Genomic DNA, 18,990 nt, shown 5'->3' with positions numbered 1-18,990 from the left:
CCACCTCTATAAAAAGCCAATCTCCACCCTCCCAGCATTCCTCAGCTCCCGTATCCTGCATTATTTTTCTCCACAGAAGTTATGACCATCTGACTTCATAGATGTGTTTGTTGTCTGTCTCCCTCATCCAGAATATACGCTTCCTGAGGGCAGGGGTTTTATCTGTTTTGTTCACTATGCTTCCAGTGCCTGTAACAGTGACTAGCACATAAGAGAAACTCAACAGATGTTGGTTGAATAAATACACAGATCCTTTGTTTTTCTATCCTTTAAAATGAAGCAGGGCAATCCGGGCAGTGTTACTGAAATTTTCCTTTAGATGCTCTATTGCTGCTGTTTTAGATAGGTACATATTGTATCAGCAGGATGCACACCGGGACTACACCGCAAAAATTCATCATGGTTTCTCAAAGTCTCCATGCGAGCTATCCCAGTTCACGCATGTCCCTGTAGACCAGGCAGGGAATCGACTGAACCGTCCACTGGAACACAGACCTCCATCATGGCCGCATCTCAGGTCTGTGGTCACTCAGAACCTTCTCTTTACAACTTCATATCTTACATTACTTTTTCAAATTTTCTGCAGGTCAAATCCTACTACGGTTTCCAACTGCCCATCTATGCTCCATTTATTGTGAGGAATGTACAATGTGATACAATCTAGCACGATGGAGGCAACAGGCTCTGCCTGTAGGGAGAATCACATCTGGATGGATGTGTGAGAGATTTGAGTGCCCAAAGGAGCTCCCGGCACAGTGGGCATGGATGGCACAAGAGGCTGCTCATTGAACAGGGTCATGCTCACAGAAACAAGGAATGCATAAGGAACTTAGTCAGAATTCACAGTTTCTGCCTAGTTAAATGCTTCATTTATCGCTTCCTGAAATTGGTCTTCCCTCAGTGTTTGCTGCAGCCCGGGATATTGTCTCTGTGTTAGATCTTCCATGAGGAGTTTAGCAGATATGTCTGGCATCTGTTCTTTCCATGATATTCAAGACTTTTCCAACTCCAGGTAAAAACGAATAGCTCTGTTCGCAAGCTTTTAAAGACAGATTTCACATTCTGCTGCTTTCATTTCTGCATGAGACTAATATTACCAATTTGTGAAACATTAGTGGAAATGGCTATGCATTTAGCCCCCTGAAGACAGAATGTAAGTTTTTACCTGGTGAAATCCATATGCCTTCATACGATTGATAGAATCTGCCAACATTTGTTGAATATTTCTTGAGGAATTGGAGAGTGACTAAAAATTAAACGAAACACGTTTTTATACCATTTAGAGCTACAATGCAATTTCAGCAGATAATCTGTTCATGCTTCCCGTTTCAATGTCCCCTAACGTGCCCCATCCCCATAGGTTGGTGCACCAAAGTTTCCCACCAGCACCTGATTTCCTAAGCCAATAATGACTGAGGCAGCAGGTATGCGATGCTGCCATCTCCCCACTCAATAGGGCTTGGAAATGAATTATTGCTCAAGATCCTGGAGCTGGCGGTTTGCGCAGGACAAGTGGGTTTCTGTATTTTGTTCCTGGCCCCTGAATGACTTCTAGACATCACCATTATTCCTTAATTTAAATTCTCTTCTTCTCTTAATCCCTGCTCTACCTCATCCCCTGTTTTAGGTTAGACCAGAGAAACGCTTAGTCTCTGCCATTTATATATATGCATTATATTTATATGCTTTGCTCCCTATCTAGGTAGGACCAGAGGCATGACTAGAATATCAGTTCGGTGCCTGGGAGCTCTGCCCACTTTCCCGGCCTGATTGCACTCCCTCCCCACCTCTCCCACCTGTTACCCAGCCCAGCCTCTGGATTTCTGCTGCTCCAGACGGATCTCCCAGGAGGCAACTCCTGCCAGTGGGGTTCCCAGATCCGTTGCCTGAATTCCCTGGTGTCACTGCTGCCTGCCACATGCCAACCGCTCAGACACTGTGACTGAGCTGGCATATCACACTGAGCGCCTCTTAGCAGGTCAGTTACACAGGCCCCTGTCACCCTGTCCCTGGCCTGAGCGCAGAGTCGGGGCCAAGTCCCAGCATGGAAAGCCACATGCCCTATACAGCTTAATAGAGCCACCTGCAGCCCATATTACCAGGATTTATGTACCTTGTGCCTGAGGATTCACTCCTCAATTTTGATGTTGATCAGAAACTGTCAGTAAATTTTCAGAAAAATGTTGGTACCACAATTTAGTGTGGAGCACAGAGGATACTTTAGGGTCATTACTATGCCATGTAATAAACCAGTGTGTCTACCTCAAATTTGCCCCCTTTTTCACAGTAGGTACACCGCATTTCCCAGCTGCCCTAGCAGTTACGTATGCCCGTGGGAATAAGTTATCTGAACTATAATGCAGGTGATAACTGGTATTTGCCACTTCTATTCTAGCCCTTAAAACCTCCTTCACACATGCCTCTAAGCCACTTCCCCTTTCCTTTGAGCTGAAATTGTGGAGCAGTCATGCTACTGCTAAAGACAGGAGAGCCCTCAAAAGACTGAGTCCCTAATTGACTGTGTGGACCTGGGCCCTCCTGAACCAGAACCCATCTTGGATGTTATAAGAGAGAAAGATGAACTTCTGTTGTGTTTTGACCATTACATTTTGGGTCTATTTGTTACAAAAGTTTCGTCTATCTTAGTTCATAAAAATGGCCGTGACAACTGCTTCAAGCCCTCTGCTGGGATTTTTTATAATCATGGGGACTGCTAGTAATGCTAATTCCACTGGTGGCTACTAGTCATGGAAGGCTCATTACGACCAGGCACTGTGACTTAATAAGTATTATTTTTATTTCTCACAACATCTCTGATGGGTGGGCATCAGCAGAAGAAACTGAATGGCAGAGGAGCTGTGTATCTTGCTGGCATCACACAGCTGACTTGTTCCAGAGTTTATACTTTTTCCACTATGTCAACACTGTAATGATAGGAAATGAGCTGTAGTTCAAAAGTTTCTTTATGCTTATTACTTGGCAAAAAATGAATCCTATAGGTTTCACAATTACTACCTTCCATATTCTGTCTTGTTTTTTATTTTAATATTATAAAAGGATACAGAACCGCTTTGCATCCAAAAAAGTACCAGTTCTCCTTATCTATAAACAGGTTAGAACTGTTCCAACAGGTTTTGTGTATGTCTGTTCAAAAGTCCAATGCAATTTTGAAGGGCTTGGACTTGCAGTCTCTGAATGAATGTCCACCATAAGGAACGTGATCTTTAAAAACGGGCTCACTCTCCCTTTCCTCAATGATGTAAGATCTGTGGGGCATCATTTTGCAAGAAGGATCAGTTTCTTCTATGCTGAAAATTAGGCGGCAGGTAACCACCCTCCCTTGCCTCCTCAAGCAGGGTAGATAAGGTTCCAGGTTCATAGCTACCCACCCAGCCTCTCCACTGGTTTGTCACGGGCCCTGGACCAATATAGCCGGCAGAGCTTTGGACCAAGGATTTATCAGCGGCACCTCCACCATACGCAGCCTTTAGTTCTCTCAAACAAACTCTCCGTTGTTTCCTGAATTAGCATCAGGCTAACAGGCATCTGATATGTCTCTTCTAACATATATTTTACTTTGTCAAACATCTCCCCCTGTCACTTGCCAATTACTGTCATGGACATAATACTTTAAGCATACTGTGTGAGTTATTCTTTGTCCCTTAGAATTATTTGTTCAACTGAGTGATTCATCTTATGTACACATACAACATTGTTTTCTCAACACTTGCTCTTTTTTTTATTATCTTAATTTTTTTCTATCATCTATCTATCACCAAGGGCAAACTACCTCAAGATGCCCCACTTTGGCATGAAGATTATTTTTGAGTTAAAAGCAATCAAAACATAGCATATTCAGGAAAAGGTCTTTACCTCCCCACCTCAATTGCCTAAAAGAATTTAGATAAAGCACCTGCTCCAGGAAGAGAACTTTATCGCTATAGATAACTACATTATACTATGAACTAGGTATGGCAGAGAGGGAAGAACCTAGCAAAGCCTGTTTGATCAAAGTCCTCTATGTCCCATTCTTCCTGAGTGGCCCAGCAAACATTTGTTCACCAAACACTTACTCCTTTTCATCCTCCTGTGAATTGCATTCCTTCCCTTTAAGCCCCAGACCCTTAGCCTCTTTCTCCTTAGTTCAGGATGATGTATATACCTCATTTTGCTTGACTGTCTTTGGCATTTCCATGTCTGTGTGGGTGCCCATACATATGAAATTAAATTCGATTTTCTCCTGTTAATCTATCCCATGTCAATTTGATTCTTAGTCTGGCCAGAAGGACCTGGGTGGACAGGGGAAATTCTTCCTCCCTGACACCAGCATTTCAACATTCTCACTGATTTTGCGCTTATCAGAAATGATGAGGTTATTCATATTTTCTTAAGATAATTCAAAACTAAGCACAGACACACGAACCAGACAATGAAATGGATGTGATGCTGGGGACTGAAGGGACGAGTGTGACCATCAGCACCATCTGCTGGAGCTGGTCAGAGTTGCCTGCCTTTCTCTGTCCCAAGGTTTAGGTTCTGTTTTCAGTACGCCAAAGCTCAAAGTTGGTTCTTGAGTAGAAGAGTCTGAGCATAAATAATTCCGACTAGTTGAACAACCACCCAGTTAACAACTACACAGTACTTCTACTGAATGCTTCTGTATGTCTAAAATATATTGTAAACTCCAAAACTATTCACATATACTAAGAATCACATTGATAAAAATTCTAATTTTCAAGGTGAACCAAGATTTGCAATCACTCCAAAGTGCTAAAATAAAATAAAGATTGATTACAAATCTTGTATGGAGCCGGTTCATTCGGATACACATTCTACAAATCCATGGGATACAAGTTCAATGTAATAGACTAAAGAGAGTATGATCCAAAAGAGATGTCCTTTATTAAAAAACAAAACCAGACTACCAGCTTGAAAGTGATGATTACTGACGCCAACGCCAGACGGAGACAATCTTAGGACTACTGTGGCCACTCTGAGCATTCTCAGAGTGAAGATGAAGAGGCTTCTTGGAGACGGTACCGTGTCCCCTCTGAAGCTTGCACAGGATGCCGTGTTCCCGGGAATATACTCTTTAGCTATTCCTATTTGTAACACAAGAAAGAGAGGAATACTACCCCCACCTGCATAATTTTTGCTTTCAAAGCACTTTCAAGTCCAATACATCATTTGACCTTCAGTACTTTCCCTTTACCAAAGAGGTAAGCTGACCTGTTAATAGGCAGGAAAGCAGAGACTGAAACCCATGCCCTCTGCATGTCTACAGCTTGCTCTTTGTGTGCAGTGTCCCAGAGAGAACATATGTTTGTTCTCATGCATGCAAGCCTCTGCAGCCACCTCCCGTTTGCTCCATTAAAGACACTTCTGCAGCTGCTGAAACTCTACGGGCAGAGCTGAAGCAATCTCACCTGCTTATATCCTTTATTTAAAAATAAAAACCGCCACTGAATATTTATGCAAAATCTCCACAAAATAAAGTGAAAACTTGAAAGCCAGTGACATCAGAAGCTAGTGGACTTCCTGCAGACACCGAGTCAGAATGGTCCCCTCTAGTCAGTGCAGGCCCAATTAGATCTGGGAGTGGAGCCCATTTGTACTGAGCAAAGGGTGGTATGAATGTGTATATATATGTATATTTTAATTACCATTAAATTCAAAAGCATGGCAGTTCAAATCTATATAAGCAATTGGATTATCAAAAGATGCTGTAGCAATATCAGTATTGCATGGTTACAGATTATGTTTCCCCCAGAGACTGTGTGTCCCATGAGGATTACAGGCTACTTACATTCACTTTTAAAATGTGATTTGAAAAATAGTTCATTCTGACTTTTAATTTAATATTCACTCTGTCTAAAAGTACGGTTATGCAATGTATTAATTCCAAATAAACCAGAAAGCTCCAATAAACAGAACATTTTTAGCATTCAATTTTTATGGTGAAGATGAAAATGATGAATTAACAGGCTAAATCCAAGAGTTTACTTTTGAAAACAAACTACTAGGCTAAGTATTTAGCCATCTTGTTCTTACACCTCTTAAATCCATGGTGTTCCTCAATGGACAACAGGTTAGAATCATAGCCTCCATGAAGGCAAAAGACCGTGTCTGCCTAATTCACTGATACGTGGGGCCTCAGCAAACAGAACAGTGACTGGCACTTAGTAAAGGCCTCAATAAGTATTTGGTGCATGACTGAACTCACCATAAATTCCAAAACACTTTCTCAATCATTAAAAAATATTCAGTCTAGTTTTAATATTAATGAAGAGAGACAATTAAGATTCTCTGAAAATTGATGGCCTGTAACGCACCTGGTTTGCTAGCCAGGTTACTGGAATAATCAGATCATCCCCTTTCCAGCCACTTTAAATAAAACTTGCCAATGATGACGATAATATTAAGCATTTGAGCATGCTGGGATTTAGCTTTTTCTTTCTAAAATAATAAGAGAGGCAGAATAATGAAACTGCCTTGAGAAAGTTACAAAGGAGAATAATACGGAGTGGAGATAACTTCCAAAGGCCAACTAGACGAACAAGATGAAAACAGGACAGTTTTACTAGTGAAAATATGGTACATGTCCCTATGGAATGATTTTTCTGAAACATGAATTAGGACAACAGAGACCCTAGGGAGTCTTTTCCCTACTTTGCTAACACTGCTCCTAGTAAATTCTGCGCACAGGGACTACTGGATAGCCTGACTTTGAAGTGCAACAGACTCTAGTATGGTGTGTAGTTTTATGGCATATCTTTAAATAACACATTGTCTGAGCTTATTCTGCATTTATTAGAGCATCGAACTGTCACACTGGATGAGCACCTGCCCACTTCCATTGCACCTTCCCCTCTACAACCCTCAGAGCACTATGCAAACAGTAGAACTGGGCAGGGACGTGCTCAGAAAACGCAATAATGCGGTACACGTAAAGGCTGGTAGGGCAAAGCATTTCAGATATGAGAGAGTTCCAAAGGCCACCCTCACCATCTCACCAGGGACACACCTGATATATGTTCCATGAAAGAGGAAAAGAAGACAAGCAAGGGAAATAAAGTAATTATTAAATATAAAGTATAAGGATAACGTAATAAAGGATTGTTAAGAGATTAGACAGAGTTTTAAAAGCATGATGGCTATGGGAAGCCTTGACACAACGGAATATAGGAACCTAACTATAACTGGTAGAAAATAATATTTATATCAAACATAATACTGTACAAAACACCTCAGTATATTTTGCTTCATTTGGTTTGTTCTCACATCCAAACCAGTGATATGTAGCTGTTATAACCGCCATTGTTTAGGTAAGGAAACGGAGCCCCAGACACGTTAAATGAGTAAGTGGTCAGCAGCACCTCGTATCTCCAGACTCAGGATTCCATCACTTCTTCCTGGCACACTACGTCTAGTGAGTTGTAGAAGTGAGTTACTGTAAATGTCACGCAAAATAAAGTTGTGTTACCAACTTCGTAATGTGCAATTCTCAAGACTAAAAATGGTTTTCTCTTTTGTCATTTACCTTATATTAAGCATTTTATACAACATACTGCTTTTAAAAACACATCAGCTTAAATGGTATCTAAGGCCCAAGGATTTTGTAATTCTATCTTCTATAAAATTTTATTCCACAGACTACCATGAAATTCTATTACAGTTACATGGAAACTACTTGGGTAATTGTGTAGCTTTCCGTTTATGGCTCTACTTTTGAATTAATAAAATGAGCACAACAAATCCCTTGTCCGTTTTTGTCTAGCATACCCAACACTGCATCTCTCACAAAAACTATACTGAAATGCTTCCTGCAGGTACACTACAAGGGAATATACATCAAGGCAAACAGTTACTGTTTGGGGATTATCCCTCTTTTTTCTTCACATCTGTTGAAAAGAAAGCTATAGGCCCAAAATGGGGTCATCTAGGGTGAGGCTCCAAGTCAGTAAACCAAAACTTAATACCAAACCGAACTGCAGTTTCAACCCCCCAGAAACTGACCTTTCAGCAGCCAACATGGGAATTTCCGGGTCAGCACTAGGAAGTTTACTGATAGACCCCTTCCGTTCCCTTAGGAGGGCGACCTTGCCTAAAACAATGGATTCTTTGCTAACAATTTCCTTTTCTCCACTCCCTCTCTACTTTTCCTTTTCTGTAGCTCTTTGGAGCTCCCCTCTACTTGCCAGACAGATGCTGCCCAATTTATGAACCGATTAATAAGCCAGTTAGATCTTTAAAGTTTGCACAATTTAATTTTTGTTATTTAACACATCCAATTCAATCCTCAGAATTCTAGCCTGCATTTCAGGAATACATTTTCCCATTCTGTTTACATTCAGGTTCCTTGTTATAAATGTGAACCCAACTCCCTTCAGGGCTTGACGAAATAGCTGTGTGCAGATAAGAGCCAGGCAAGGCCAACGTGGTCCCACCACGCCCAGGCACAAGGGCATCTACTCCGGGTGGTGTGCACTCTCCACCCTGCCCACTCACCAAGCTTTAGTACTCATCTCCAAGGAACTGTGATCGAATACTACTTTACTAACACACTAATTTACAGTCTTTACCAAAGCACAAGCCACATATAACCAAAACTTTGGTTGCTCTACAAGTAGCACCTGGAGAAGAACAAGGGCCCAAAATACCAACTCTTTTCTATCCATTGAAAGAAGTGGTCCTGATCTCAGTATCTTGCTTCCGAATCTCTCCTTTATAAAGGCAAACAACCAAAATCCAGTTTTAGACAACTGCTGGTTTCTGCATAGAGAGCAAGAGTAACTTTTTGGTTCAGAAAGGAAAACCTCAGTGGAAGTCCTTCCTCGTGTCTGAAAATAGTTCTACAGGGTGCTCCTTCACTGCTGTCTACCGATGGGAACACAAAGCCGTGAGTTAGAATAACACTTTAAAACATAACTGAATACTACCGTGGTTTCAATGTCAAGGTTACAATCAAAATGTACAGTTCAGTAGCATGTTTTTGTTATCATTCTGTTATAGCAAAATGACAGACTTAAAAACATACCAGAGCCTTGGGACAGTGCACGCATGCACGTGTGCAAAGTAGGGGTACAGACACAAGAGCTGTCACCTCTAACTCTCGTTCTTTAAAGATATGAAGAGGAGGACTCTTGCTCAAGGCGTCTTAAGCCATGAGCCTCAAGGTTTTTTGGGTTTTTTGTTTGTTTGTTTGTTTTAGGAATGCTTTGAATCCCCGATGTTTGTGATCTAATTTTTTTAATCTTCTGTTTTGCAGTATGGTCCACTCTGAAGGCCATTCGTACAAAAATAACAAGTGATTCTCTGGAGATAAAATCTACACGTGAGCAGATCTAGTTTTATTCAAGGTCCCCTTTGGGGCAAGGACAGTCAATCTATTGAGTAATGAGTTCCCAACCTACAAATTACATATAACCAGAGAAACACAAAGGGTTTTATCTTTGAATTAGTATACTCTCCCAGTCTCCCAACCACACTGAGAACTGTTCTGTTCTCTCCCCAAATTCTCTGGCACAAGAGTAGGGAAAACACGACAGCATCTAGCGGACTGTCCACATCCAGGGTCCTAACATCTCCACTTAGCCGCGGGGGATACCCAAACCTACCCAAACTTACCCAAACTTCCCAGGAGGGGGTGCCTCACAGAGTGCGTCATCTAGCATTTTCTCCGGCTCCGATTAACTCCCCACCCCCCAACATTTGCCTTTGCCTGGGAATGGCATTTGCTTCCCAACCTGCATGTCTCAGAACCTGGCTGGGTACCAGCAGTGACAGGCACCCGGGAACACTAAGTATTCAACCGTGACCCACTGAGAACCACAACCCTCTCACTAAATATTAAGCAGAGCATCATTTCTGAGTTTTCCAAGCACCATCACCACTGCCAAAAAGAAGGACGGGGCAGGTATTTTGTAGAAGGCAATAGCTTTTCAGAATAAGAACCAGACACTCAGCTCTAATCTAGGCATTACTTCAGCCTCCTCCTCAGACTGCACAAACCACGGAGCCTCCCAGGCCTCCAACTCCTCATCTGAAAAACGAAAAGGACCAAGGCTGGGCTCATGATAAAAACAGCATCTTACAACTGAAGAACGTCAGGGAATAATTCTTGCTGCTTCCATCAGATGACACTGGGCAAGCACCCTCATGTTTATATATTTTCTCAGCTGCCTTTGTAAAGAAACAGTGTTGCTAATTTAATCCCTATTTTATAGAAGGAATTGATTCCTTACAGGACACTGGCTGGAGTCCCAGAGCTGCCTGGGAGGACTGAGGCCTCCGTGTCCAGACCAGAAGTCTTGCCCTGTGTCAGTGGCACGTGTCACAGTGTCTGGTACTTCATCAGGCAGTCTTACCTTTGGCTATCTATTTGTTAAAATGAAAATTTTAAATCAACATAAGTATATTCTTTAAAAATTTTTTTCATTACAGATTATCTTGAATGTGAAGAAAACTGTTCTGAGACTGGACCCCAAGTTTTCTAAACCCTGAAGTGGGGATCTAACAACTCTTTTCAAAACCCCCAGATTTGCTTCTCATCGCTCGAAGGGTGAAACAGAAATTCTTCAGCCTTAGACTTGGGGCAAATCTTTCATTATTCTACAAGAGATCTCCTTGGATGAATTCATCTGCTAATGAAGATACAAAAGAAATCATTATTATATTGATATAAAATAATCCAAAAGCAAACCTATAGTTGGGCTGTTTAGTGTTCTGGTTCTGTTAGGAGTTAGTTGGACAGTTAGGTAGTTAGGGCCAGGGACCCTAACAAGAAGATATGGAGTCAGGACAGCTGACACGGAACAGCACTAACATCCTGTTTTACAGCATAGACAGGACCATATTAACATTCTGCTTTGCAGCCTTTGCAGAAGTGATTTTTGAAAAATGTCCTAAAATAAAAGAATTAATCCCAAAGCATCTGTCACCATCCTGGGCAAGGGGCAGTTAAGAGCTAAGGCCCCAGATGTCAGCAAAAAAGACCATCCACACGTAGACATTAACCTAATAGGTAGACAGATACGTGACCGAAGTCCTGACTGGCACGACTCAGCACACCCTGACTGCTGAAGATAGTTCTGCAGAAGAGCTCGTAAAACCCCCTACACTTAAACTTAGAAACTCCAAGGGCAGCCCTCTTGGGTCCCCTCCCTCTCTGGGACCTTTATGCTCTTGCTCAATAAACTTTGCTTTGCTGCCCATCATTCCTTGGTCTACCTCTTCATTCCTCAAAGAGCCCAAAGGGACAAAAACTGCGGGCACTAAAGGCAGAAAATCCTGCAACAGTTCCACAGAGGGAAGGGTCCAACTCTCTGCATTTTGTACATGTGAGAAGATTAGCTCTTTCCCAGGTGGGCCAAGAAATACAGTTTTGAGTCTGGGGTGGAAGGCTGTGGAGAAAAGCTCAGAATAGGATTGCCAATTGGGAAAGACAATGCAGACTTTATTTCCAGCAATGAGATTGACTTCACCTCAGCTTGCACTACTGGCCTTGAACCTCACATCTTTGCCTAAATTCTGCTTAAATATGAAAGTCCAGACCTCATGGTGAGGCTTATCCATGGAAACCATATGGAAACTCGCCTTTACAGCTGTAGTGATGTGAAAAATATTCAACTACGTTTGCCTTAACCCTTTCGTAAGATAATCGGAGCAGAGCCGAAAAACACTGGCACCACAAATGCAGAAATACAGTCTACTCTGATGCCTCAGGACACATACAGGGCTCACCATTAACCAGAAGAACTACTTCCCATAACTAAGTGACTCTACACAAGAGCTTCTATACTGCGGAATGCACATCAATATTTGGGTTGAATTTAACTTTCCCCTACTGCCCATAGCCCTTCGGAGAGTTTAGATCAGACCAGTAAGGGATGCTTTCAGATTCAGGTCTGGAGTTCTCTGGTGATGATCTGTCACGTGGAAATTTATTACGAATCTAACAAGGCCATTTTACTTTAGTAAATCTACAGTTGGTTTTCTGTAAATATTGTTCGTAATTCTGGAAGACCGATTGCTCTTTAAACCTGTCCACGGTTATTCAGGTAAGCTTCGTAATCACTAACGTCAATAAAAACGGCTTGCCAATTTTTCTTTTTATAATAAATTTTAGGCCATGTGTAGACAATGAAAGTTTAAAAACATGACAATATCCTTCTAGATATCATAGTTAAAATAAATTATGGATGAAATGTGGACCTCTTTACTGTGCAAGCCTGAATTGCATTTTTTTAAAAGATTTTATTTATTTATGTGACAGAGAGACAGCCAGCGAGAGAGGGAACACAGCAGGGGAGTGGGAGAGGAAGAAGCAGGCTCCCAGCTGAGGAGCCCGATGTGGGACTTGATCCTGGAACGCTGGAATCACGCCCTGAGCCGAAGGCAGACGCTTAACGACTGCGCTACCCAGGCGTGAATTGCATTTTGGAAACATACTGGATGACTCCCAAAGCTCTAGTCTTGGTTTCTCACCAGAGTTCTTGTCTAAAGATACAGATCTGGGGAACGTGATGAATTCTGTTTTAAATATACCAGGGCTGTGATGAGAATGAAAGTAGATAAACAAGGAGAGCTTTCTAACTGATTTTTGGGCAAGCCACTTATCTCTTTGAGCATTAGTCTCCATCTGTACAAAAGAAATACTTGCATTGTCTATTTCACAGGAGTATTATGAAATGAAATAACTATATAAGAGAAAGTTTTGCAAACTCTAACTCAAATTGTATATACTTTATTATTATGTATAAAATCAATTTATATCTACTGCTACCACCTCGAGTGGCATGCAGAATCCTTGGTATCTCTAAACTAGACTCTGCTCCTTTATCTCCTCCAGATGTTCCTGTTTATGTGGATAGCACCCTCATTATCCCAGGCATCTAAGCTTAGAAACTGGGGTTGTGCTAGAAAGCTTGCCCCTTCACCCACTCTGATCCGCGAACAATCAGTTCAAATTTAAAAATTTCAAAAAATAAATCTGACCAGGTCAAACCCTTGCTCAAAAATCTTTGACAATAACCAACTGTTCTTGAAAAAAGGGGGCCAAAACACAAAGTTGTCCCCGAGACCCTGTCCTGTCTGGCCTTGCCCACCCTACCCTCTCAACTCAATCGTATGCTCTCCTCTGTCCCTTCCGCACTCCAGCCACGCAGCCTTCTTTGAGTTCTCCAAAGCCCCCTGTTCTTCTAGCTACACAGCCTTTGTCCATGCTGCCCTTTGCTGGAACCGCCAGCCCCAGCTATCCTGTCATCATCTCCAGCTCCATGTCCTCTGCAAAGCCACCCTGCACTTCCTGCCATTGCTCAAGTTCTGTAAAGGGGGTGCATAGAAATACATCCTGTTCTTGAGGTCACTTATTATCTTTTGAAATGATGGGTTATATGAAGTCTCTCTTTGCTTTCTCAACTATAAAGTTCATTCAGCTGTTCATTCCTTCAACTTACTCTAAAGTTCAGCAATGAGTCTGTTCTTACTCCTGCATTATAATCTCAATGCCCAGCACATAATGGGTACTTTTTAAATGAATGAGTAAATCAGTCAATCTTGAGATCTTCTCCTCTCACTGTGTTTGTGTGTGTGTATAAAATATAATCCGTATAATATTTATGATATAGTAAAACAATAATAGCCATGATATTTAACTTCTACTCTAATCTTTTGTCCTGCTTTGAAAAAAAATTTTTTTTCTAGGAAAGTACTGTAATTCAAGCACAAAGATAAGCATTTTATACTCAGTGCTTTGGAAGGAGGTTTTTGTTTTTGCTGTTGTTGTGCTTCATTTCAGGGGTGCTGGAAAAGGAGTCTGCTGTTTGGAGGGAGTTTGGTATTAAATGTGGAATGCAAAGAAGCCCTGGGAGAGACTGAATGTTTCACTGTACATGTGAGGAAAGGACCCAGCTCTGACCCTGGGATATAAACCAATTTTTACAATTTTGTACCCCTAAATATTTTGAGCCTCATATTTGCAGCCCTTTATAAAGCTTCTTTGCATTCCTCGTATTAACAAGACAACCAAAGGCAATAGTTAAGGAATGGCCTAGGGGTCCTGCAGACCTCTGAATCCTGGTTCAGTCTTCTGTCAACTATAAGACCTTGGACAGATTGACTAACCATATCTAACCTCAGTTTCCTTGCCTGTAAAATGGACAAATAAAGAAACAGTCCCTAGGTCATAAAATCATTGTGAGAATGAAATGAGACATCATAAGCCCGTGAAGTAGGGAAGACAGAGGACTGTGCCCTGTGTGACAGCCTCAAATAGGTCAAGAGCACACAAAACTAGTGTCACAAAGCTGCGGACCTGAACGGAAGTCTAACAATTGCAAATCCCCTGTTAATTCTCAGTTTAATTAAATTCCTGGCAGAAGAAGGTACTTCATAATATAGTTTTATTGTTCTTTCAAACTATAATCTAAGCAGCAAATGATGTCTGAGCTCTTTAAACCAACTGAAACATGAGAGAATTCATACCAATTCTGATTATAAAATTCTATTGTGTTGAGGAAATAATGGTCCCCACAGTCACAGGCAGAATCTATGAAGCCAAAGAGGCACGGAGGTGTAGTCCTCAACACGACAGGGAAGACCGCAGAGAACATAACCTACACCACAAATGCGCCAGCGTTCTAGGGCGGGGTCAGTCAGCTACAGCCTGGGTGCCGAAGTTGGCCCTGTCTCGGTAAGTAAGGTTTTACTGCACCAGAGCCACACCTGGCCATTCGTGTACAGTTGTGACAGCGTGAGGTCCACAAAGCCTCAAGTATTTATCATCTGGCCCTTCACAAAAAAACAGTTGCCAACCTCTCTTACAGAAGACATATAACAGGGAAAAATAAACCCTGAACATATTTTAAATGCCAAACTTTATTCCTCGAGTTCTTTCTTCACACCTGCAGTCCCATGAACAAGGGGTATTTTACCCTTTGTTTGTGAAGGAGCAGGTGAGCCAAATTCCCCAAAATGAAACGAACATCAGGGCCTTCAAGTTGGGAGGGATTTTTCACAGAAAAGTTCATGACTTTGAGGTTCGACTACATTCACCTCGGTGGTCCCAATATCTTTAACTCCCCTGGTTATGAAACTCTGCATGTTTATACATATGCAAGACTCACTGGAATTTTCTCTTCTTCAAGGAGTGGTGCCGGTCTAGAGCCCTTCCCCAGTCCCTCCTCTTCTGCTGCTTTCTTATAGATATTCCGAGTCTCCTGGGTATCTGGTGCTTGCAGATCATAATATTGTGATTTCGTTTTCAAGCTATTGGCAAATTCTTCGGACTGAGTTTTTCTGAAGAGAAACAAATGTGGAATTATCAAGCAACATTCTCCAACATGGATAGCTTTTCCAAAGCAGATGCCTGCATTCAAATTATGTGAAAAACAGTAACAGATACCGTTTACTGAGTGCTTACACTATGCTAAGCCCTTTGCTGTATTTAAAGACATTAATTTGGGGCCCCTGGGGGGCTCAGTTGGTTAAATGTCTGACTCCTGATTTCAACTCCAGTTGTGAGATTGAGCCCAGCGTTAGTCTCCCTGCTCAGTGAGGAGTCTGCTTATCTCTCCCCCTCCCCCCACTTGTGCTCTCTCACTCTCTCAAATAAATAAATAAAATCTTAACTAAAGAAAAGACATTAACTTAATTCTCATAACAACCCTATAAGGAAGGGCTTGTTGTCCTTGCTTAATTGCAAGAGACTCAAAATAATTATTTATCCAAGGCCACATCGTGGCACAGCCAGGATCGGGACTCCGGTCTGCCCAACTCCTGTCCAGAAGCTAAACTATGACGAGCCGCACACAACTCCTTTATCTCTGTGTGCCCATTTATAGTTTTAGTTACAGGAGTTGGTGGGCAGCATCAGCAGCCTTTGGGACCTGAACCGAGGTCCATATGTCTGTTTCTATCTCATCAGCTCAGATAGGGCTGTCAATACTCAAGGGATAGCAGGCTTCCCAGAAGTCACCCTGGGCCCCCAGCAGAGGGGATCCATCATCTGCCTCACTGCTACCAGCCTGGTTACCTTCCTGCATCTCCAGTTGATCGTGTCACTTCCTATTCAGACATCTCTACTGTCCACAAAACAAGGTCCAAAGTTCTAACTCTGGGTTTCAAGGCACTTTAGAGTATGACCCCCTGTCTCCTGCTGCTTGCCCAGGTATACTCCAAACATTCAGAAGAAGTCATTGTCACCCAAAGAACCAGACATATTCAAAACTAGGGGTCTTGATTATGCCCTCTGCCTGCAATTTCTTTCCTGACATTTTGTAGCTGGAAGGCTCTACTTATCTTTCAAGGTTCAATTCAGATTTCACACCTCTTCTGTGGACTGGAATAATGGCTCAGTTAATGCTCTGTTTATAACTTAGTTGCAGCACATATCACAGCCCGTATCAGCTGAAGTTAGTTGTGTACCTGCCTGTTTCTCCTCCTACTGGAAGCTTCTTGCTCATCTTTGAATTCCCACCACCTAGCACAGTGTAAGCACCTAGAGGGCCTGCTTCTCAGCTGCCCACCTCTAAGTAACCTTGTCTGAAGGCCTGAAGCTTGAACAGTCACTGCATTTCTCACTTGTATTCCCAATGCTCAGTCATGTCAGGCTTCGGTGCTCTGGCGTGATTCTGGTGAAGCCAGTGATCGCAGGGGAAACCACATCCAGATCGAAACTCAGATGACAATTGATGAAGTGAAACGGCTGATTTGATTGCATTGTGGGAAGGAAGGGAACCACCAAAAGTGTAAAGAAACTTGCCGGAGACATGTATAGTGACTTTTGTGGCTCTCAGATCCCACCCCACTCTCCCTTCAGATACTCTGAAGAAGGGGCAAATCTGCACCATTTTATAATTTGGCCAGCCCCTCACGGGTCTGCAGACTCATACCTGAGCTCTTCCGCTGCCCGCTCTGCTTTCAGCTGGGCTCTCTCGGCAATAATTTCATTACAGAGCACATCGTAGGGTTTATCTAGATGGTGTTCACCCATCACCCAGACCCAGACTTCCTTATCAGCTCCCAGTTTCCAATGAACAGATTTGCCGTTCTCTGCAAGCAAAACAAAATTTGGATTGTACAAATATCTTTAGTCGTGGGTTATTATGTTTGCCATCATTAAAGTATTTAGGGTCTGCAGGAAAAAAATATTAGATGAGACAAAGCACTTCCAATCTCCTTAGGAAGAAGCAGCAGTCCCAGGGAGCAATGGAGGGTGGCCGCAGTGGGTGGCGTCTGCAGCAATGTTTGTTTTAAAATATGAATACGAGGGCTCCTGGGTGGCTCAGTCGGTTGAGTGTCTGCCTTCAGCTCCAGTCTGATCCCGGGGTCCTGGGATCGAGCCCCTCTCCTTGTTGAGCTCCCTGCTCAGCAGGGAGTCTGCTTCTCCCTCTCCCTCTGTCCCTCCTCCTCCATCATGCACTCTCTCACTCTCTCACTATGCTCTCTCTCTCTCAAAAAAATAAATAAAATCTTTTAAAAATATATGAATATGGTTTTTGAATGCGTCCACTTTGTAACTAAAGAAGGCAAGATGGGGAAAAGCATGCAGTTTGTGCTAACATCAGATGTTAGAACTTCTAAGGTCTGAGAATCTTCTGGAATCCCAGAAGTACACAGCTGCTCCAGGGTTTGGTATTTCCATTTTAGAACTGCACTGGCTTTAGTTTAAATCCTAGCCCTGTCACTTACTAGCTGTGTGATTTGGACAAATTATTTAATCTCTCTAAGCCTCAAATTCCTCATCTGCAAAATGGGAATACGACCATCTACAACACAGGACTGCTGTAGGGGAGCAGGCTACACCAGCTATTTCCCCAGTGCCTGCCGCAGAATAGGAGTTCATGAGAGGTTAAATGCTACTGTCCGCCCTATTGTTTACTTCTATGGCTGCTTGGAGATTCACACCAGCTTGTGAGAAGATAATACTACTGGTAGTGTGATACTTGGTGAAGCTACTTAAATGACCCTTGTTTACAACTGGTCACAGGGGTTGTATTACATTCTAGCTCCTGGACTCCTGAGACGCGGCACACAGGTCATGCTCCCTGAACCCCGGGGGTATGTGGAACACACCCAGGAGAGGCCAAGAGGTGCAGTCCCTAAATCTAAAAGCCCCCAGGCAGACCTACCAAGGGTCATTATGGTCCATGTTGTGGTCAAGATCCCTGGGTCCTAAGGACGCTAAACTGGCCAGTGGTGTTGAGTGTGGGCAAGAGGGCACCTGATGGAACAGAGGTGCTTAGAGGTTAGAAACCCACACTGGGACCGTGTCCTGTCTTCTTAGGTTAAGTAGAAGGTTTCCAATTAAAGCATCTTCTATCCAGTGAATTGTTGACCTACTTCCTACTGTTGCCTCAGGATACATTAAAAAAGCAGGCTGCTCAAACTCAGCTGTGTTCTTTATCTTCCCACTTTTCACCCTTCTTGGGGCAATGAAGACTTTCTACAGCGTAATAAAATTCTAAATAGGATACTGGGGCAGGGAGGGAGGGGAGACAGAATCTTCACTCTAAGAGGAGTTAAATGTATCATCCAGAAGGCAGCTGACCTGGCACTGTTTTCACAAGTGGAGGAACAGCGAAAGTGGCACCAGGTATGAAGGGAAGATCAATCCCAAGTGTGCCCTCGTGGGGATGGGCCCTGGCCAGCTCTGGCTCTGTGTGAGGAGATGCCAAATGGTTCATTAACTTTAGAAAGCTGTCACACCTCATAAAACTGCCTTTATTACGCTCTCTCAGGGCAACTAATAATATTTTTTACTATGTCCATCCTCAATCTTCACCTAAGTAACACTCTACCAATATTTTTGACAGCAGGAGAAAGACGCCCTGAGAGGAGAGTGGTAGAGGGCCAGGGGAGACAGGGAGGGAGGACCCGGGGATTCCTGAAGTTTTGCTCAGCACAGCAGGACACATTCTCCAGAGAGCGCCACAGGCTGCAGGCTGGGGCATCACTCCTGGGGGAAGAAGGTGCTGCCCTGAAGGGTGA

The 18,990-nt window shown here is 42.8% G+C and overlaps 1 protein-coding gene across 8 annotated transcripts in view; it reads right to left on the bottom strand.

The window, feature by feature from the left end:
• The window catches only part of SH2D4A (SH2 domain containing 4A), a 61,324-nt gene that overhangs the window by 27,524 nt on the left and 14,810 nt on the right, over positions 1 to 18,990 (bottom strand). For 5 of the 8 annotated variants that reach the window (XM_026485694.4, XM_048226373.2, XM_048226372.2 and 2 more), the window contains 3 exons: positions 16,893 to 17,052; positions 15,126 to 15,297; positions 1,166 to 1,246 (listed from right to left, as the gene is read on the bottom strand). In XM_026485694.4, coding sequence (XP_026341479.1) covers positions 1,166 to 1,246; positions 15,126 to 15,297; positions 16,893 to 17,052 — 413 coding nt within the window. The remainder of the gene's footprint in view (positions 1 to 1,165; positions 1,247 to 15,125; positions 15,298 to 16,892; positions 17,053 to 18,990) is intronic. The other 3 variants (XM_057303521.1, XM_048226374.2, XM_057303520.1) reach the window with 1 other exon arrangement.

This window comes from Ursus arctos, unplaced genomic scaffold (genome assembly GCF_023065955.2).
Source record: "Ursus arctos isolate Adak ecotype North America unplaced genomic scaffold, UrsArc2.0 scaffold_27, whole genome shotgun sequence".
NCBI lineage: Eukaryota > Metazoa > Chordata > Mammalia > Carnivora > Ursidae > Ursus > Ursus arctos.
The sequence above is the reverse complement of the archived record's forward strand: the minus strand, read 5'-3'. Positions and strand labels throughout refer to the sequence as shown.